At 48.4% G+C, this 21,733-nt stretch overlaps 1 protein-coding gene across 3 annotated transcripts; it reads left to right on the top strand.

Moving 5' to 3' along the window:
- The first annotated feature begins 1,455 nt into the window (after positions 1 to 1,455).
- On the top strand, positions 1,456 to 10,515 carry LOC144250364 (cocaine esterase-like). Of its 3 annotated transcripts, none has more exons than XM_077793075.1 (12): positions 1,456 to 1,531; positions 4,785 to 4,989; positions 5,895 to 6,036; positions 6,852 to 6,985; positions 7,067 to 7,325; positions 7,756 to 7,854; positions 8,136 to 8,276; positions 8,386 to 8,466; positions 8,697 to 8,844; positions 9,227 to 9,367; positions 9,849 to 9,921; positions 10,329 to 10,515. In XM_077793075.1, the coding sequence occupies exons 1-12, from the start codon at positions 1,456 to 1,458 to the stop codon at positions 10,513 to 10,515; spliced, it is 1,686 nt and encodes a 561-aa protein (XP_077649201.1). The 3 variants fall into 3 exon arrangements, with proteins under 3 accessions (XP_077649201.1, XP_077649202.1, XP_077649203.1); XM_077793076.1 differs by having other exon boundaries at positions 9,227 to 9,316; XM_077793077.1 differs by lacking the exon at positions 7,756 to 7,854.
- Positions 10,516 to 21,733: the final 11,218 nt, after the last annotated feature.

Raw genomic sequence — 21,733 nt, forward strand, 5'->3', positions numbered from 1 at the left:
CTCTCTCTCTCTCTCTGTCTCTCTCTCTCCCCCCTCTCTCTATTTCTCTCTCTCCACCTCCGCTCTCTCTCTCTCATCTCTATATATGTATAAGGTATAATATATACAAACATATACACAGATACACTCCTGAAACTCTTCATCATTTCAAATTCTTACTACTATCTTGGTCATTCTCAAAGCCAAGGCTTCTGTAAGATGGTGCCATAAATGGCACAGTACCTGGGGACCTTCACCCTAGCAGACTCCTGATTAGGAAGAAGCACTATGTTGTCCAGTCGACATGAAGGTGCTTAAAATAGGACTTAACTGGGAGGAGGACCAAGCCCAGATATGAATTAGAACAGGAGACTCAGGGCAGAGTAAGCATCTGCCAGGCAGGGCCTGGGGCGATGGCTTAGAGCAGAGAATACTGCAGAGGATCTGAATCCACAGCAGCCTTGCTGATTGGGTGGAGGTCCAGAGAAGCAGTGCTCTCAGCATGCTGTCTCCTGACATCTGGGTAAGGCTGATTGCTCCCCAAAGTGGCTGAGAAGGACACAACACTGAGCTGTAAGAGCCTAAGGGGGGTGGGGAGAATCTAGCCAAAGACGCTTTGCAGGGGAACCTCTAGGCTGCCTGAAGTTGAGCCCCACACAGTTGAGCCCCACATCCCTTCATCAGGGAAGTCAGGTTGAGCAGGTCCTCCTCACCCACACTGGCTTCCATTCACCCCTGCAGGGCTCAGGATGATTCAGAATCTCCCAGAGGCACCTAATCCCTGGGAGTTCCCTGGACGGGCAGGCGTTCATTTCACATCTTTCCAGTGGATAAGTGACTGTAGAAGGGACCTTGGTCATGTGTTGATGGGGTATCTACAGAAATGCCTTCAAATTAGGGCCAGAATAAGAAGGGAGAGGCCCTCAGAGGTTCTCAGATGATGGTGAATAGAAGATATGGGACAATTGAAGGGCACCCAGTCAGCTTTGAAGGTCACAGTCACACCTCCCTGCCACTGTGTAAGCAGTTCCCCACACTCCAGCTAGGTCACCTGTATTTGTCCATCTCTGGAAATCTTCATTCTGCTCCCCCTAGTGAAGCCCTCCAGGTTCTTCCAGTTACATCCAGCTCTCTGCTCCCTCCTCTCTTCCCCAACACCCTCATGGGCCTGTGACTCAAGGACAGAGAATTAGTGACTCCAGGTGTGAGGAGAGGGGTCCTGGGATCTCAGAAGGCTGCAGAGACTGTGTGGCACCTTGGGAGGTGCCCAAGGGAAGAATAGGGGTAGGGCCCTGCCTGCTGCCCAGTGGCTCCATGACCTCTGAGAGTTCAGAGTGACTCCTGGAGCACACACCTTGCAGGGCACCTCCCATTTCCCCACCTCCTCACTGTCAGGTTCAAATTCCCCCTGGCAGAATGCTGCTCTGCATTTCCAGGTGAAGCACAGGAATACAGAAGCAGCCCTGGGAGCCGACCATGTCCCTGCATCGACTTCCTGCCTGGCTCATCCTCGTGGCCTATGGGCTCCTGATGCTCCTCATCCAGGGCCAGGGTGAGGCTGCCATGGGGAGGGTGGTAGAGACCTGGGTTGGATCTGCCAAAGTGCACAGAGACAGATGCTGAACCTGGAGGGGAGGCACCAGAGCGTGGGAGTTGGTAGAGGAGACATGAAGGGGATCAGGGGCAGGAGAGTGAGCTATAGAAGGTCAGAGCTGCCTGAGGACACCCCCATGGAGGATTGAGCTAGTGTGAGGGGATTCTGATGGGTTTGTGACCATTTAGGTGAGAGACAAAGATGAGTAGTGTGTAAGACCTGGACCCTATTTAAGACCTAGATGGGCCTGTGGAGGAGCCAGGACTGGGTGGGCAGAAGACTGTGGGAATGGAATTCAGGGAATGGGCAAGTCGGAAGCCTCCTGGCAAAGGAACAGGTACAGGGTCCTTTCCCTTCTGTGTGTGGCTGTGGCTATAACTACTACTCACCCTTGGATAATAACAACAGCAATAAGAAGAGCTTGCTGGTTACATTTGGCTCTGAGTGTTTTGATCCCTTGGACAGAGAAGTCCTGGCATCTTCCATAGTGGTCTCAGGCAAGATTAGTGGCCCTGGGGGTTACAGAAGCCCCGGAACCACTTCTCAAAGCTGATCTGAATGACTGGTGAATTCTCTTCACTGGTGAACCTGAACTGGCATGGCTTGGATTGTTCTAGGACAAAAGCAATGTGCTCTGTACCTGGTAGAAGTCTCTAGGCCCTTATCAGAAAGTGTTGGTGTATAAAATTAGAGGTAACTGTGTTACTATTACTGTTCTTGATGGAGTCTGCCTGCAAATGGGATATTCTATCAAGGTATAGATCTGTAACAGCGGACATGCTTGAAAATGAGGTGTCTGCTGTCCTTGGGAGGGCGTACTCTCAAAGGAGAGGCTTCTTCAAGGTTTAGATAGGTAACAGCAGACATGCTTGAAAACGAGGTGTCTGCTGTCCTTGGTGGACTTGCCTGCAAACGGGATGTTCTGCCAAGTGTGCTAGGAGGGTGCTAAGAAAAATTTTTTATCTGTTCTAAACAAAGAGCAAAGCTCAGCATACTCTAAGTCAAGAGTAGATTAGCCATGAGAAGCGGGTCACTTCTGATTAGAAAGTAAAACTTCTGTATGCTATGTTTAATCAGCTGAAAGACCTGATTTATTGATGTTGGAAGGCTGCCTTCTTTGTTCACAATACTATAAAAAGATTGCTTGTACACAATAAAGGACTTTTTTTTTCTGCTGCTGCTGCTTGCTCTGCTTCTTCTTCTTCTTTCTTTTCCCATGCTGACCTGCAAGTGAATTACTGCAACAGTTGGCAGCAGAGTACCATGCCCACGGAGTGTCAGCAGCTCTGGATCCCTCCCACCCCAATGGCTCCCAGTGTTGGTGTTGGACATAGCCCAAACTTTCCCAATCTAATCTGCACAGAGAAATCCATGCTCACCTGTCCCCCTTGGATCACCATTGACAGGCTTCCTCCCTTATGTGGTGTCTTAGAGAACCACAGCTTTCTCAAGAGGAAGATTTTTTCTAGCTCCACTGAAAGATTCTATTTTCAACAGTCTTTTTTCTTTAACTCACATCCAAAAATTTAAAAAAAAAACAAACCAAAAAACTGAGTCATGAAAGGGTATAGAATTGAGTCCCACAGTCTTCTGCCCACCAAGTCCTGGCTCCTCCACAGGCCCATCTAGGTCTTGAATAGAGTCCAGGACTTACACACTACTCATCTTTGTAACTCACCTAAATGGTCACAAACCCATCCTTTCTGATGTGAGCTTTTCCACATCTGGACAAACGAGGAAACTTCACACCGGTATATATATACATGGGTGAGATTCCTGCTGCTGTTTCATGCAGGGCTTATCCTTAAGGAAGCAGCTACATAATGTCACCAGACTCCAAGCAGGAATATTTTGCAGGCTTTGTCCTTTGTAGTAACTAATATCAGGCATTAGGGGCCAGTGGTCACATGAGTTACATGGACCGAGATCCCATCTGGCAAGGCATTGTGTGGAGACAGCATGTTGGTAGGGACAAGAGTGTGTCTTTTTTTTTTCTTTTTTTTTATTGGTTGTTCACAACATTACAAAGCTCTCGACATATATTTCATACATTAGATTGAAGTGGGTTATGAACTCCCAATTTTACCCCAAATGCAGATTGCAGAATCACGTCGGTTACACATCCACAATTTTACATAATGCCCTATTAGTAATTGTTGTATTCTGCTACCTTTCCTATCCCCGACTATCCCCCTCCCCTTCCCTCACATCTTCTCTCTCTGCCCCATCTACTGTAATTCATTTAAGAGTGTGTCTTTGGACTTGAAGGGATGCTGGCCAATTTCCTTCTCTGGTCCTGTGAGTGGATGCTGCCCTGGCCTGACCTGTACCGAGTAGCATCAAACATCAGATCCTAGCGCATCTCGTGGCAGAAAGGAGGAGATTTGGAGTTCTTAAAGTTTTCTTATGGAACCAGCTCACATTTGCCAAACTCTAGAGTGAGAACTGGAGCCTGGGGGAGGGAAGGCTCCAGTGATGTGGGAGCTGTGGAGATGAGGACAATAGCAGGAGGACTGTGGACCTGACTGCCTAACTCTCTGCACCCTGAAGCACAGAGAGAGGACTGGGGCATTCTGAGGGCTGCACAGCACCCAAGTGTGGACCTATTTTGGGAAGAGAGAAGAGTTAAACACAATATGCCCACCATTAACTTTTAACAAATATTATGACTTGGACAAGCGAGATATATCTAGCTTGACTTTCCATTGCCTCCTTGCCCAGATCCCCAACCCCAGGAGGGACAAGAGTTTTATGGCCTGAACTCATAGCTCTCCTCCCACCGTTCATATATCCTTACATGAATGATGCTTCTTTATGTCATTTCTTGTCCCATCAAGTATGAGTTCCTTAAGGATAGAAATCTTTAGTTCCATTCCCACAGTCCTCCCAGTGGGTGACATGACCTGGCACAGTTTGTGCAATGGACACTCTTGACCCATCAGCCCAAAAGACATTCTGTTGTTAGTTGCTAGGGCTAAAGGATCGTGGCAAGTCACAAGAGCCTGGTGAGCCTGGAGGGATAGGCTGTGACCCGGTCGAGTGATACTGGTGGGGACAGGGACAGGGATGGGCAGAAATATTCAGAAGTGAATGTTGACAGATCAGGCTCCCTCCACAAGGCTGAGCTGAGGAGGGCCAACCAGGCCACAGTGCTGCAGGTCAGCAGCTGAGTGGGCAGACCTGAGCCTGAAGTGCATCTCTCTGCCCACAGGCCAGGACTCAGTGAGCCCCATCCAGATCACCCACACCGGGCAGGTGCGGGGCAGCCTTGTCCATGTGAAGGAAACCAATGTGGGGGTCCACACCTTCCTGGGAATTCCCTTTGCCAAGCCACCTCTAGGACCACTGCGCTTTGCAGCCCCTGAGCCCCCTGAACCTTGGAGTGGTGTGAGAGATGGGACCTCCCACCCGGCCATGTAAGCTCTCCTGGGGTCTGGGGAACCTCAGGACTGGGGTGAGGGTGGGTATTCCGAGTCCTAGGCCAGGCTACTGTGGCTTCATTATCTACACTGTACTGCAAGGCCTGGGGCTGAAGACCAGTGGTAATGTATTTTTAGCAACCTAATACACCGGCTTTGAATCCCAGGCCCTAAATAAACAAATATATAAAAATATATCCCTCTGCATAGGGGCAATTCCCACACTCATTTTTCCAATGCAGGAGTAACTTTGCCAGGCCCCTGCCTCAGGGTATGGAACCCAACAGGCATTAGCTCCAGGTGGTGAACACAAGGGCAGAAACACATGTCCCTGGATTTGACTTACTCCAGGGGTTCTCTCCTACCAGGGGAGACGAGTCTGGGAGAGGGTCGGCTTGGCTCTCTGAACCTATAAAAGACCTTGACTCCAGCAGTCGATGGTGCAGATCCCTGAGGAGGGCAACAGTGGTGGCTCCTTGAGGACCCCACCCACAGGGCCAAGGGAAAGGGGCATGTGCTTACAGCTGGAGATTCAGTGGAGGGGTGAGGTTTTCTGAGAGTCTCGAGTTGGGCTGTGGGATGCCCCATTACCCTTCTGTGAGAACTAACCTCCATCCACTCAGGCACCACCTGTGTGGGGACACCTATGCTATTCCAGGCCTGAATGGGGACAGGGTTAAGAAGTGAATGTCAACACATGCAGCCTGTGTTTCCCTGGGGGTCTGGGAAAATCCCTGCTTCCCCTGAGCCTGTGGCCTGGAACTCAATAGGGAATGACTTGAAAGAAGGATCATGTGAGGCAATCCATCAGTTAAAGCAGGGAGTGAGGGATATAGTTAGGACCTGAGGTCTGAATTGACCACTGCTCAGCCCCTGGAGTAACTGTATTCCATTGTCACCAGGTGTCTGCAAAATACAGATGCAATGAACATAGAGGTTCTGAACCTAGGGAGGAAAAACTTGCCTCCCGTCCCCATGTCAGAGGACTGCCTGTACCTCAGCATCTACGCGCCTGCACATGCCCGTGAGGGCTCTAACCTGCCTGTGAGTGTCAAGTCATGGTCAGTGGAAGGGTGGGAGAGCATTTCTTTTAGAAGATATTTAGAAACAGGCTTGGGACATGGTTCAAGGTAGAGAGCTAGCACAATGCTGTGAAGGCCTGGGATTGACCCCAAGTATTACATAAGAATACCGATGACACTGGAAGACACAGGTTCAGCTGGCCACCACTGTGGAGTGAACTACCATGAAAAGTTTCTCACTATTAAGTCCAAGAAGGCCTCTTATGCAGGCAGGAATCTGATCTAGGCATGGAGTCAAAGAGCCCTGGATGCTGTCAGAGGCCAAATGTTCTGACCCACTGATCAACTCACCAGCTTGTACCCAGGAGATCCCATTCAGGTGCCCAAATCTGCAATTTTGCAATCACTACATTCCATGAACATCTATTTTTTGGGGGCCAGAGATTAGATGACACTTTAAATTAATGTTCAAGTGGGGTAATAACAGAATCATCAATTTTCTTTTCCTTTCAGAGTAGTTCTGAGAGAAATAGATCCAGGTGATAATTCGTGATTAGACCCCAAAATATGGGAGGCCTGATCTTCCAGATTGAAGTTATTCTTTCACCAGTGCCCTAGGGCATGAAGTCCTTTTTTTTTTTTTTTGTTGGTACTGGGGATTGAACCCAGGGCCTTGTGCTCTACCAACTGAGCTATATCCCCAGCCCGAGGTCATGAAGTCCTACTAGAGTTCTGTGTGGGTAGCTACACAAGCCAAGGTACTTTTCAGATAAGAGATTCAGCCAGGACGGGATTGAGCATGGTCGCTACCACAGGTTATATCTCCTGATTTCCCAGGTGATGGTCTGGATCCATGGTGGTGGCTTGGTGATGGGCTCAGCTTCCATGTGTGATGGTTCTATTCTGGCAGCCATTGAAAATGTACTGGTGGTCAGTATCCAGTACCGCCTAGGAGTTCTGGGCTTCTTCAGGTGAGCCTGGGACAGGGATGGTCAATGAGGGCTGAGTAGACAGAGGACTAACCATTGATCATCATCCTTTCCATTTCTCAGCACTGGAGACCAGCATGCAACTGGCAACTGGGGCTACCTGGACCAAATGGCCGCCCTACGCTGGGTCCAGCAGAATATCGCTCACTTTGGAGGCAACCCTGATCGGGTCACCCTTATTGGCGGGTCTGCAGGTGGCAGTAGTGTGTCCTCACATGTGGTGTCTCCAGTGTCCCAAGGACTCTTCCATGGTGCCATCATGGAGAACGGTGTGGCCCTGCTGCCTGAGCTCATCACCAGCTCATCTAAAGTTGTCTCCACAGTGAGTATCCTTTACTGCCCAAGGCCAAATCTGCAGACTCACCATTCAACTTCAGAGCCTCTGCCACTCTGTCTGCTCCATGGGAATAAAGACCATGCAGGTGTCTTCAGGACTGGCCACCACCCCAGGGTTCCTGAGGAGCTCAAAGTTCAAAATGCACACACCTCTGCCTCAAGTGGTTGATTTTGCTCTAGGGTCTGCAAAGGTACACTTTGGGGGCCTCCTCCTCAGAAGACCCATGTAAAGCAGGTGTGATGGCTCCTCTGGCTGACACCTGAGCTTCAGGGAAGGTGGAAGGATTTCATACTTGCTGGAATACACACATGGCTCCCTTTGAGAATTATGGGTAACCTGCACACAGCTGAGACCTTAGGCAGCAACCCCCTCCCTGTCTGTCGGATGATTCAGCCTCTTTTTGGTGCCTTTACAGTTGGTGGCCAACCTGTCTGCCTGTGGGCAAGTAGAGTCAGAGGCCCTGGTGAGCTGCCTGCGGGGCAAGAGTGAACAGGAAATGCTGGCTATTACCAAGGTAGGCTGAATGGATGTTAGTGAGGATACAGAGGTCATGGTATAAGGAAAATACAGTGCTTTATACTGTAGAACTATGATGTCATTTTCAAGGCTTGGTCTTCTTGTATCCTCATAGCTTTCTGGATGGGAATTGAGATAAAAATATGCTTAACCAGTTGTAGAATCTCTGAATGTTGGTCTGAGAATCACGGGATCAGTAGGATGCGTTGGAGGTAACTCAGGTGTCGTTAGAAAAGAGACTTTGTTTCCCATAATCATGGACTTTGAATGCACCCTTAGCCTTTCAAGATCATTCCTGCTGTGGTGGATGGGGCCTTCCTACCCAGGCACCCCCGGGAGCTTCTGGCCTCTGCTGATTTTCAACGTGTTCCGAGCATCATTGGTGTCACCAATGATGAGTATGGCTGGATCATTCCCATGGTGAGTCTCCTCTTCAAACCCCCTTGATAGTGTCAGGTGGGAGTGGGTTTGGACTTCGTACCTCCTGGTCATCTCACCCCCAACTCTAGACTATCTTTTCACCACACAGCTCTTGGGCCCCCCTGAAATCCAGAAAGACATAGACAGAGAGACCGCGCAAGCTGTTCTGCAGAGAATATCAACACAGAGGGTGAGACTCCTGGGGCCCTGATGCAGGCAAGAGTGCAGCCAGACACTCTTCCTTTTCAGGAATCCACAGGAACAAAAATTGATCTATGTAAATTTGTGAGTGGGGCCACTGCACAGCTTGACACCATTGCCCTCTTCCTTGACATCCCAAACATCAATTCCCACCCTCAAGTTCCTGCCTCCCTGCCCCAGAGATTGCCTAACCTGACTCTCCCTGATCCCCTGGACTAGATGAAATTGCCTGCCGAATGTGCTGACCTATTGATGGAGGAGTACATGGGAGACAACGAGGACCCCCACACCCTCCGACTCCAGTTCCAGGAGATGATGGCGGACTTCATGTTTGTGATGCCTGCACTCCAAGTAGCACAGTATCAGAGTGAGTGTGTCTGAACCTGAATCGTAGCTTCCTAGGAGACAGCTCAGAGGTGTGGGTCCCAGGTGAGGTCTGGTGTCAGGTCCTGACACATGTCTTTATCTAGACCCTGTTCTCAGGTACCTGAACGCCCTCATCTCAGTAAATCCTTATGGCTAGAGTAAGACATAGACCTCACACATGTGTTACAGAGGAGGGAACTAAGGTAGTGGCACTCAAGGACTTGCCCTTGACCATGCAGCCAGGAAGTCCTAGACATGTCTTAACAAAGAGCCTTGCAACTGCCTCTGATCCATTCTGGGCTTCCAAGCCACTGTGAAGATTCAAGCCAGCTTGGACCCAGCAATCTTGTCACCAAGAGTGACACATCCTGTCCACCCTCCAGGTTCCCATGCTCCTGTCTACTTCTATGAGTTCCAGCATCCGCCCAGCTTCATTAAGCACCTGAGGCCTCCACATGTGAAGGCTGACCATGGTGATGATGAGTTCGTCTTCGTCTTTGGATCCTACATCAATGGCATCAGAGGTGAGTTCTCCTTGTTCCAAAGGAGCATTCTCATGGGTACAGGGTGGCAATCACTTTCATGGTACAATGAGGAACTGGGGTAAGAGAGAACATGGGATCCAGTGTCTACCATCTTACAACTCAATGGGTCATTCCAGGGTTAGATCTTTCCCAGTCCAATCTATGCTCATTTCTACCTGTTCCCACCCAAACTTGGTTTCTAGTATAGGAGAAGAGAGGGTTGGGTAAAACCGAATCATTTCTTAAATGACTTCACAGTGTCCAAAAGAAGGAAATTTTTATGCCAAGGAGGAGCCCAGTGTTGATCCAGTTAAAAACTGGGTGTATTAAAGGCAGGTTGGGCAAGCAGAGGGCCTGGCCCTGGGACTGTTGTGATAGGGAAGGGACACAAGCCTGGGGCTGGGGTGGTGAGTGTGGCACAGGAGTGGACAGCTGGATGGGGTTGGCCAGGACCTGGACCCTTGCCTTCCTCCTCCCACAGTTGAGCTCACTGAGGAGGAGGAGCTGCTAAAAAGGAGGATGATGAAGTACTGGGCCAACTTTGCTCGAAATGGGTGAGAAAACCTGCCAGGGGGCACGGGTCCTCCACTGCTCCCCTTGTCTGAAGTGACCCCATTAGCAATTGTGTGTCCTCCATCACATCCTAGCCCCCTACCCAACGGGAAGACCCACACTAAAAGAGGGTGCTATTTGGTTACAGGTCACTGGTCTCTTCTTACAGTGGTCCATAGTGTTGGACTACCGTGGGAGCCAGCCTCTCACAGAAAGGGCAACACAGGCCAGGCTAGTGACACTAGTGAGAGGTCATTACTTTCCTACATCAGGTCACCTCTCCCCATTCTCAACACCTCTGTGTGCGTGGCTGGCTACCCTGTCCATAATTGGGGTTTAAGGTCAGGTCTGAGTTCAACAGAGCTCAGACTGACCCTCGCCCTGCCTTGCTGGGAGGGCATGTGCACAGGAACCCCAATGGAGAGGGCCTACCGCACTGGCCACTGTTCGACCAGGACCAGCAGTACCTGCAGCTGGACATCCAGCCTGCTGTGGGCCAGGCCCTGAAGGCACACAGGCTGCAGTTCTGGACCAAGACCCTGCCTCAGAAGATCCAGGAGCTAAAGGAGGCTGAGAACAAGCACACAGAACTCTAGCTTCCTTGTCAGGAAGAGAGGGGTGTGCTATGTGTGATGGGGTCTTCCTGTGGTGCCCACACATGCCCACCGAAGAACCAGGGTTGACCCACTCATTCACATAGCTATTCGTCCATCCACTCGACCGTGGGTCCTCTCCTGTTAGACACACTCATAATTCCCAGTGCAAGCCCACCTTCCTCCTCACCCCACTGTGCCTGAGTCCTTCCACCCCTCTCCTTCCCTACAACCCCATCTATCCCTTCCTCCCAGTAGCCACACCCTCCCATGCTGACAGAGAAGTTTTAGAAAGTGGTGCTGGTACTTTTCTGAACCTCTTGCCCATCTCTCAGCACTTACCCCATGTTCTCATACCAGTGGGACCTCTGTAGAAAACCTGGACACCATAAGCCCCAGTGTTTAACTCCATCAGGCTCCTGTAACAACAACAACAACTCCAATAATAACCTAGCTCGGCATGGTGGCACATGCCTATAACCAAAGCCACTCAGGAGGCTGAGGGAAAAGAATTACATATGTAGCACAGGCTGGCCACTTGGGGAGACAAGAACTCAAAGTAAAACAACAAGTCCTGGGAGAGTAGCTCAGTGGTAAAGTATTTGCCAAGCATGCACAAGGTCCTGGGTTTGATCACAGTGCTAACAACAAAATATCAACAAATAAACACAATAAACTGGGTAGCTCATAAACAATGCAAATGTGTTGTCTTCTCTGTTGGACGTGTCAAGTCCAGAATCAAAGTGTTAGCCTATTTGTTGTCTGGGGAGGTCTTGCTTTGGTTTCTATATGGCACCTTCCCACCATGTCCTCACTAGGCAGAAGGGGTGAACAAGTTCTCTTGGGACTATTTGACAGTTCCTAAACCCTGTCCCCTCCCAATGATTCATCATTTCAGACTGGTTTTTTTTCTTTCTTTTTCAATCAAAGCCCAAGAAGTAGACTGATTTTATTAGTTATGCATTGTGTGTGTGTTGTCGTTGTTGGGGATTGAGCTTAGTGTATTAGAACTTAATGCAGTAGAGCTTAGTGAGGGCTAGGCAAGCACTCTACCACCTGAGCTCTATCCCCAGCCCATGGAGACTGGCTTTCAATGTATAATTTGCAGCACAAAAACTTTCAGGCCAAACACTTAGAGTTCCCACATCTAACCCACCCAGGCTACAAACAAAACCAAAGTTCCATATCCCTGAGCCACCTGGAGATTAAATGCCATCCATCATTAACATTTCAATCTACATGCACACTCATCTATTTATGTCCCAAGGAGGTGACAGGTCCCATCCTTATGAGAAGCAGGACTGGGCTTTTCCATTGGCTTCTGGAGCCTGGGCCAGCTGGGTGCATCCTGGAGAGCCAGGTGGGATCCTCAGGGTCCTGTCTCCTGAAGTTGCCTCTCATTCTCTGTGGCTCTGCAGACACTGTGAGCCCCACACTGACACAATCACCACATAGCTGTGAAAGTGTTTCTCTCTGGGGTGTGTCCTGGAAGAGGCCTTGACATGCCAGGAGGCCCAGACACATAGCAGAAGAGATTCTTGTCCCTGGCTCCCTGAGGATCTCTCCATGTACAATCTTTCAGAATTCCCTCTGCAGCCTCCTGCTCACTATGGCATGCACATGACTGACTTTCCCTTTCACCTCATTGATGCCCCTAAACTTTTCTGGACCCTCCACTAGAAACCCTCTCATCTTTTATCTCAGTAATCAAAAGTGCCAAATAAAGCTCAATATGCCCTTTTGTTCCTCCAAAGCATTTTCTCTCTGTCATGGAAAGGCTGTGTCCCTCACTCCATGAACTCTGGGACTCCCCCTATAACCTCCCTCTCACCAACTTGCCTCCATGAGGCACCACAGAAAAACTCCCCTCTTTCACCCAGTGCATTTAAGCCCCACCACAGGGCACCAAGGCCTTTAGGGCTCAAGATGAAGATTGCCGTGTTTCCCATCCTGGACACCAGGGGGCAGACGAGGACAGCAGTAAGCCTGGGTGACTGGATCTCTGCAGAGGTGAAAAGACCTTTGAGTTCCTTTTAGTGTACAGGGACTGGTGCATAATCCTTCATCTCTGTGCTGAAAACATTCCTTGTGTTCCTGCTGCAAACATGCCCCTGTATGGTTTTCAGTTCTGAGCATGCACAGGATGCTTCCCAGAGTGGGTCCTCAGAGTATTTTTCAGACTTTCAGTAGTTTCAGTAGCTGTTTCTTTTCTTTTCTTTTTAAAATATCTTTTAGTTGTAGATGGACACAATACCTTTATTTATTTATCTTTTTGTGGTGCTGAGGATTGAACCCAGTGCTTCACCTGTGCTAGGTGAGTGCTCTAAAGCCACAACCCCAGCCCATTCAGTAGCTATTCTTAAGAGTTTTTTTGGGGTGGCAGGGGGTACTAGGGACTGCACTCAGGGGTACTTGACCACTGAGCTACACCCCTAGCTCTCTTTTCTATTTTACTAGAGACAGAACTTACTGAGTTGCTTAGTGCCTCGTTAAAATGCTGAGGCTGGCTTTGAACTTGCAATTTCTTCTCTTTTTCAGGAGTGGCCTTGGATGTACACATCTGCCACACTTTAAGCCGTTCCCAGTTTCTGCACACCTGAGTGACTTCATTTGTCCTCCTCCCACTTATTATTTTTTTCCTTATTCGTGGAGACTTAACCCATGGGCATTCTAAAACTGATCTACATATCCATCCCTGTTTATTTTAGTTGAGTTGGGTCTCACTAACTTGCTCAGGCTGGCCTCCAACTCCTCCTTTGACCTCCTGAGTACCTGAATTGCAATAAGGGTACCATCATGCCTGGCTTAGGCTATTTTACATAAAAGTTGAGGTGTGTATTTTCAGAAATCACTTTGTAGACATGTGTTATTTTTATTTTATTATTTTTTTTGGTAAAGCCCTGTGATAAGAATCCTCTGTGTCAAGTCACTGAGACTGAGTGAAACTTGTTGTTCCTTTTGGGTTTTTTTTTTTTTTTTTTTTGGTGGACAGGGTACTGGGAATTTAACCCAGGGGAGCTTCACTACTGACAACAGCTCCAATCCATTTTGTATTTATTTATCTTTTAATTTGAGACTGGGTGTCCCTAAAATACTGAGGGACTTGCTAAGTTTCTAAAGCTCACCTTTAACTCAGAATCCTCCTGTGTCTGCCCCCCAAGTTGCTGAGATTATAGTCATGTTCCACTGCTCCCAGTTCTGGGCTGAACTTTTAAGGACAATGCCGAGGTATCTCCCAAAATGACTATATTATTTTATATCCCATTAAACAATATGAGGGTGACAGATGCTCCATATTCTCGCCAAAACTTGCTTTTAGGGGGTCTTAAACCTGATGAGATGGAAAGGACGGTAGCAGGGATTTGTCACTGCAGATATTTTTCTGGAGTTTTAGCTTCTGCTTCAATCTTCTTCTCTGTCTCTCTCTGTCTCTCTGTCTCTCTCTCTCTCTCTCTCTCTCTCTCTCGCTCTCTCGCTCTCTCTCTCTCTCTCCTCTTCTCTCAGACTTTCTCTAGATCATTACATATATGTCAGTTTTCCACCCCACCCCACCCCCACATGCCCTAATGCTCTGAAGACTCTTCTTCATTCCACAGTTTTACTGTTAGTTTGGGGACCTTCACCAAGAGGTAGACAGCAACTTCCAGGTTAGGAAGGAGCACTGTGTTTTTCAGTTGACATTAAGGAGCTTATAACATGACTATGAACCGGGAGGAGCTGGAATATCTCAACTTCCACAGCCCCAGGCATAAATTTGGTCAAGAGAATACAGAAAGAGAGAGTATCTGCCTGGACAGGAGCTGGGACAGTGGCTTGGACCACAGTGCTTTGGATGGAAAACTTTCAATTAAAAAAAGACCTTGCTCTTTAGGTACAAGTCACGGACACAGCCACCTGAGAATATTGTCACTCCTAGAAAGACATCAATAAAGGACACTTGCTATCCTGACGTGTAGGAATGAACCCAGGCTAGATGAAGAAGCCAAGGCCTGTTAGGAGAAGGTACTGAAGGTCATCTGAGGTGGAGCCCACACCCCTTCCTCCAGGAAGACAGGCAGAGCAGGCACTCCTGTCTCCTGCTGTATTCCCTATGTCCTTGCAGGATTCTAGAAGATTTGACATCTCCTGGTTATGGGTCTGTCTCCCCAGCAGCACCAGATGCCCAAGAGAGCCCTTCCAGGTCCAGAGTGCTAGAAACAGAAAGTCCTCCAAAGGTTTGTCAGGTGCATAAATAACAGTAAACTCAACCTCAGAGGGAGCTGTCCTCAGGGGAAGCCACAGGGTAGGGACAGAGCAAGTGGAGGGGGGTGGGTTCTTTCTTGCTTGCTTGCTTGCTTGCTTGCTTTTCTTTTTGGTGGTGCTGAGGATTGAACCCAGGGTCTTGTGCATGCAAGGCAAGCACCCTACCCACTGAGCTACATCCCCAGCCCAAGGGGGTGGGTTCTTAAGAAGTGTCACAGTTGCAGTCACCAGTGTATTTCAACAGAGCAAGCAGGACCGAATAGGGACAGGTTTACACAGACCCTCAGACCAGGACAACAAGGACCTTGGAGGGAACTCAGGAAAGTATGAATGCTGAGAGGAAGAAGGACTTCCCAGTACCACGGGCACAGTCACACTGCCCAGTTTGCTCAGACAGTCCCCTCATCCCCCAAGGTCATCATTTCTCACCTGTGGGGATCTTCATTTTGTGTCCCCTCAGAGAAGCCCTCCTGGCTCCTCCAATTACAGCCCACTGCTCCCTCCTCTCCACCCCAGCACCCTCATGGGCCAGTGTTATGGTTTAGAGAGGAGGTGTCCCCCAAAGCTCATGTGTGAGACAATACCAGAAAGTTCAGAGGTGACATGATCGGGTTATGAGAGCCTTAACCAATCATTGATTAATCCCCTGATGAGGGTTCACTAATGGTAACTGTAGCCCTGGAGGGTGGAGCTGGAGGAGGTGCGTCACTGGGGCGATTCTGGGGTATGTATTTTGTCTTTGTTGAGTGGAGCTCGCTCTCTTTCTGCCTCCTGGTATGATGTCTTGAGCAGCTCTCCTCCACTACACCCTTCCACCATGATATTCAGCGTCTCCTCGAGACCTGAGGAATGGACCCGCTGTCTTTGGACTGAGCCCTCTGAAACCATGAGCCCCAAATGAACTTCTCCATTTCTATGTTGTTCTTGTCAGGTCTTTTGGTCACAGTAGCAAAACAAGTAGAATAAAAGAGCCAGTGGCTGCTAGGACAGTAAACTAGTGACTCCAGGGGTAAGGAATGGGTTCCTGGGATCTCAAAGCAGCTAAGAGTCAGGGAGTCCTGTCCTGCTCAGTACCCACCTCTCTGTAACCTGTGCGGGTTCAGAGTGGCTCTCCCACAGTGCCCAGCTTGTAGCACACCACTCTTTGCTCTGCCTCCTCCCTGCAAAATCCACCTGAGCCCAGGTCCTTCTCTGTGCTGACCTCTGAAGCACAGCAACCACAGCAGCACAGAAACAGCCCTGGGAGCTGACCATGTGGCTGCACAGACTTCATGGGTAGCTGGGCATCATGGCCTGTGGGGTCCTCTGCTCCTCCTCCAAAGCCAGGTTGAGGCTTCAGTTTGGGTTTGGGGGGGCAAAGTCTAGAGGCCCATCAGCCAAATGGTGCAGAGGAAGAGACTGAGGCTGCAGGAGGATAGGTGACAGGGAGGGGGAGGATGGTGGAAATCATAGAGGACAGAGGGGAATGTGAAGCCACCAGGGGTCCACCTAATGCCCAGGGTGACTCCTCTGAAGTGCAGACAGGGTCAGTCAGCCTGATGTCACCACCACCAAGGAGAAGGCAGGGTATGAGGGGAGACTGAGGAACCCAGAAGAGCAGGGCCCACTTCCCTGTCTCTGGACGGGCATTCAGGACACTGAGTGCTGGCTGTGCTGGAGCTCCAGCTGCCAATGGGAAAAACAGCCACTTAGGAACCCCTTCCTGCTGCCATTTGGCTCTAGGTCATGTCTTTGGCCAGAGGGGTGACCTGGCCCTCTCAAAGGGGCTCCAGGCAAGGTTACTTGTCTTTTGGGGGAATACAGAAGGCCCAGGCACTGTGTTCTAAAGGGGATGTGGGATGTCACTGGGCTCCTGTCACTTTATGCACCTGAACTAAAAAAGGATATGGTTTGGCCATTAGGGCAAAGGTGATGGGGCTCTGAGTCCAGTGGAAGCATCCAGGCCCTCATCAGAAGTTAGGCAAGGTTGGCAGGATGCCTAGGCTGTCCTTGGCCCTTGATCCTCTCCCTTATGGGCTTCTACTGTGGGCCCCCTTATCTCTTGCTAATCCTACCCACTCTGCCCAGGAGGAGTCCACACTCACCTCTCCCCATGGCACACCCACAGAGGGTCTTTCCCACCTCCCTGCTGTTGACCAGGCTCCTCTCAAAAGTCACTAGGACTTTCTAGACAAGGAGAGCTGCCCAATCTCACTGTTGGCTGCCATTATAAATATTGTCTTGGCTTCACCCATCAAAAATAATCATTAACAAGTCACAGGAGTGCACAGATTTGGATTCCACCCTCTTCTGTCCCCACCAGTCCTGACTCCTTCACAGGAACCATCAAGGCCTCAGGGTCTTACACACAATGCCCAGGACATTGTGTGTATGTGTGTGTGTGTGTCTGTGTGTGTGTGTGTGTGTGAGAGAGGGAGAGAGAGAGAGAGAGAGAGAGAGAGAGAGAGAGAGAGAGAGAGAGAGAGATTTTCTCATGCCTGGTTTCCATCTGCATGACCACAACTCACCCTCTGGGGCACCATGCTTTCCGCTTCCTAACACAGGAGTCACCTCACACTCTTACATGGTGCAGCTTCCTCCACCATCGAGTGGAAAGGATGATGTGCTGTTGACTTAACAAGTCTCTGATCAGAGACATTTTAGCAGACTTTGTCCATGGCTGTCACAACACATACCTGAGGCATCTGGGATGCTGTCTGTGTACATTACATGAAAAGAAATTTCCCCCAGTAAGGAATTCTGTGTAGGCAGCCTGTTACTGGGAAGAGGTGCGTACCACCCATGCCCCTTTTTGGTACTGAGTGAAACCCCAGGTTGCTTTACCACTGAGCCATGTGCCCAGCCCTTTTCAATGTATTTTGATACAGCATCTCACTAACTTGTTTAAGACTTTGCTAATTTGCTGAGGCTGGCCTCAGCCTCCTGAGTCGCTGGGATTACAGACATGTGCATGTGCCTTTTGACTTGGAACATATCTTAGTTCGATTTGGGGTGGTAAAACAATAGAACTGACCTGACACTGGGTGATTTATAAAGAAAATAAATTTATTTACCTCTGCCGAGGTGACCCTCTCTGGTTTGGTCTTGGTTAACAATGTTCAGCTATGTCATAACATGGCAATTGCATGACATTGTATGACTTAGTGGAAGAGAGATCACAAGGTGAAAGAGGAAGCAATAGAGAAGTGGTAGAGTTGCTTTTTTTAAACAATGTTTTTATTGGATATTGATGGACTTTTATTTATTCGTTTGTTTATATGTGGTGCTGAGAATTGAACCCAGTGCCTCACACATGCTGGGCAAGCACTCTACCACTGAGCCATAACCCCAGCCCCAGACTTGCTCCTTTAGAAAAACTCATACTCACCTCAAAGGAATTAATCCACCCCAGTGAAAGCCAATCCACTCTGAAAGACTAGCATTAATCCCTTCACAGGGCAGTCCTGAGCTTATCACTAGGTCCTACTTCTGAAAAGTACCACCAATCTGAGGACCAGTCATCCATGATAGGGATCTTTGAGGGGCAAACCACGTCCAAACATACCATTCTGCCCCTGCTGCTTCAGGTTCACGTACTTCTTTCAATGCAAAATGCGGTCATTCCATGCCCATAGTCCTCAAAGGCTGAAGTCTTGCCAGCATGACTCCAAAGTGCAAAGTCCCAAGTCCCATCAGAAACTCAAGGCAAATGACTTCCAACAAGTTACATGGTTTCAGGATACAGCCTTGAAACAGGCCCAGGGCAGACAGTTCTGTGGCAAAAAAGAGGAATAGCAAGTAGAAAGGGCTCCCAGACCCCCAGCAAGTCTGAAAACAACCAAAGAAGACACTAGATCCCCAAACTCCAAGCTCAGCCTCCTAGACACAGGGCAGGGTACTGGTCCCCAGGGCCTTGGGCAGCCCCTCCCCTGGGTTGATGCTGCTTGCAGCCCACATGGCTACTCTCCTGGCCTGCATGCCATGGCTGTGGCTTTCCTAGGCTGGCTTTGCACACTGCCGGTGGCTCTACATTTCTGGGGTCTCAAGAGCAGTGGTCCCACTCTCATGGCCTCACTAGGCATTCTGGTGAAGAATCTTTGAGTGACTCCACTCCAACAGCAGAAGAATTTTGCAGTGACTGAACTCCAACAGCAGGGCCTCCAGAAATTTCCTTTGAAACCCCAGGGGAAGCTGTTGTGACAGCAGAGCCCTTGAATTCTCTGCACCTGCAAAATAGCACCAAGTGGGCCACCAAGGTCTGTTGCTTGCTACCTTTGGAGCAGCATCAGGAGTCATGCCTAGGCTTTCTTGAACCATGGTTGGACAGACCCAGAGCATTTTGCTAGAACACAAGGAGCAGAATCCTGGGACAATGCTAGGGCTCCTTCCATGGTCTTCGGGGGCTCTTGATGCAAGGGCACCTGGAAGATTATGTGTAGGCCTTAGGCCTTCTCTCCCATGGTTTTGAAGCAGAGAGCCTGGCTCCTTCCCACCCATAGTAATCTCTTTCCCATCCCCTATATTCTTACCCAATCTCTCATTTTACTCTTTAGGTGGGCAGACTGTGACATTCCCAGTGTTTTAGGGTGTGCTTGCCTTTGTCAAGTATCATTGTAAATCTCACTGAAAATGACCAAAGATAGCCACACAACTCCTTCTATTTTTGCTTAGAAATGTTGTTCCCTGAATCCTCTAGGTCTTCGATCTTATATTTGACCTTCCATGGCATCTTGAGGCATGAATACAGTGTAGCCAAGTGTTTGCAGTGATCAAAGGCAGCCTTTCTTCTAATTTCCACAGATGGCTCCCACTTCCTTCTGAGGCCTCCTTAGGATGGCCTTTACTAAGCACATTGCTATCAGCATTCTGAAGATGAACACTTAACCAATCCCTAGGAGGTTCTAGCTCCTTCCTAGTCTCTTTGTCGTCTGAACTCTCACCAGGATTACTGACAATTCTCTATTTACAGTAGTACAACACTTTCCTTTCTTTTTTATTCTTCAACTTTTTTTGTAGTTGTTGTACAGGGGATTTAACCCCAGGGCACTGAACCACTGAGCCATATCCCCACTCCTTTTTATTTTTATTTTATTTAAAAGTTTAGTTATTTATTTATTTTCCTAATTTGTTACATATGGCAGCAGAATGCATTACAATTCATATGACACGTATAGAGCACAATATTTCATATCTTTGGTTCTACACAAAGTAGAGTCACACATTGCTTTCCTATATCAGGAAATTTTATCCATTCTCAATGCCCCTGCTCACCTGGCCACCTGGCCACCTGGCCACCTGGCCTGCCCTAATGGGGTAGGTAAAGTTAAGGGTAAGGTTAAGTCTGAGCTTAGCAGGATTCAGCGTGAATTCAGGATTCAGCTGGAAGGGCATGTGCACAGGAATCCCAAAGGGAACAAACTTTTAAGCAAAATGTAGAAGGAGTTGTGTGGTTATTTTTGGTTATTTTCAGTGAGATTTACAATGATACTTGACAAAGGCAAGCATACCCAAGGGCACTGTTGGCCTGCTTGCTCTTTCCTCTTTTCTAGCTGCTCTTGTAGTTGTTTTTCTCTTGTTCTTCCTATCCCTGACTGGTGGACATAAAACAGCACTCCTCCTGTAGGTGTAGGCAGAGGCCTCGTTTCTCTGCTGTTAAGAGGTCCCAGTCTACAGCAGTTTTGTAGGACCACAGAGACTAAGGAGTCCAGTTGATTTTGGAGAGTTACTATAGACTCGGCTACCTGTTGGATATCCCCTATCAGCTGATTGGAGAGCTGATGAAAGTGGGAAATGGATGTGGTTATTCCTGCCCTTCCTGTGGCTAGGCCTGCCATAACCCTAGATTGGCTTGTAGAGAAACAAATTGAATAGCCCATTTGTCCAAGGCCTCATATGAGCACAGACTTACCAAGGAGCTGTTTAGGCCTAGAAGACCTGCTATTAAATGAGAGAAGCCAATAATCTCTTCCCAGGAGGTCTGAGAGCTGAGAACTTGTCTCCATAACAGGGGTGGAGAGGACAAGGACTTTATTCGAGAATATAAATCTTCAACAGAGCCAGAATTATCAGGAATATAAACACAATATTTAGCTATTAATGTCACAGTTGTCCATCCTCTCGAGATGTAGTTAAGCTATTTAATGTCATCTGATTTTGTAAAATATCTATATTTGTTACTTAGGGCTGGATAATCATATAGCAACCATCAAGCCTACATGTTTAGGTTCACAATATCTGTAGGTTTTTAAACTAACTAAAAACTCCTGGCTTTAGCAGTTTCTCTTGATCTTTATCAGGCATTCTTGCCTAAGAATCTCTCTTTTGTAGCCTCCAGTCTTATATATTCTTGGGGGTTATCACAAGTGTGTATCTTAACTTACATTTAACTATTATTTCCTTTCTTTTTAATGCCCAGGAATGGCTCTGTTTTGGTTCAACTGTTTTTGCTGGGTGTTTAAGGTCAAGCTGGTCAAAACTGACTTTGTTTCTATCTATTGTAAAGAGTCAGCTGAGTTCCCACAGGGGTCACTCGTAGGGGAACTTGAGAGCAGGTCTCAGCTCTGCTAGTGTTCTTTGCAGTAAGATGGGTCCAGGCCTTGCTGACCATGTGGCTTGCCTTGGAAACCTCAGGGACATTCTCCCTTCTCCAATGACCCTCCTCTTCATAGAGAGTGCACTGATTGGCTTTTCATTCTCCTGTGGTCTCATTAATCTCCTGATCACGAGGTTGTGTGGCCAGAGTTGCAAAGCTCTTTGGAGAAGTTCCCTGATCCTAAATTCAGATCGACTCAGAGGGCAAGAGCCAATATTGGTTTCCTTGGCCCTGTTAATTTAACATTAATTTTTAAGTTTTGATCTTAATCATCCAGCAAGTCAGTCTCACCAGTCTTAAATTAAGAGTACTGGTTTTTAACTTTAATGTCTATAACCTTACAGTCACTTACCCATTTTAATAAACTAGGTTTAGTATTATCCTATCTGTCCTATAGGTGATGATTTA

This window comes from Urocitellus parryii, chromosome 15 (assembly GCF_045843805.1).
Source record: "Urocitellus parryii isolate mUroPar1 chromosome 15, mUroPar1.hap1, whole genome shotgun sequence".
NCBI lineage: Eukaryota > Metazoa > Chordata > Mammalia > Rodentia > Sciuridae > Urocitellus > Urocitellus parryii.

What these genes read in the sequence shown, in the direction of transcription:
- LOC144250364 (XM_077793075.1), top strand. Translation starts at nt 1,456, where the DNA reads ATGTCCCTGCATCGACTTCCTGCCTGGCTCATCCTCGTGGCCTATGGG. An exon ending in GGAGTTCTGGGCTTCTTCAG is followed by an intron (nt 6,986 to 7,066) that starts GTGAGCCTGGGA and finishes TCCATTTCTCAG; the next exon opens with CACTGGAGACCAGCATGCAA. An exon ending in AGAGAATATCAACACAGAGG is followed by an intron (nt 8,467 to 8,696) that starts GTGAGACTCCTG and finishes CCCCTGGACTAG; the next exon opens with ATGAAATTGCCTGCCGAATG.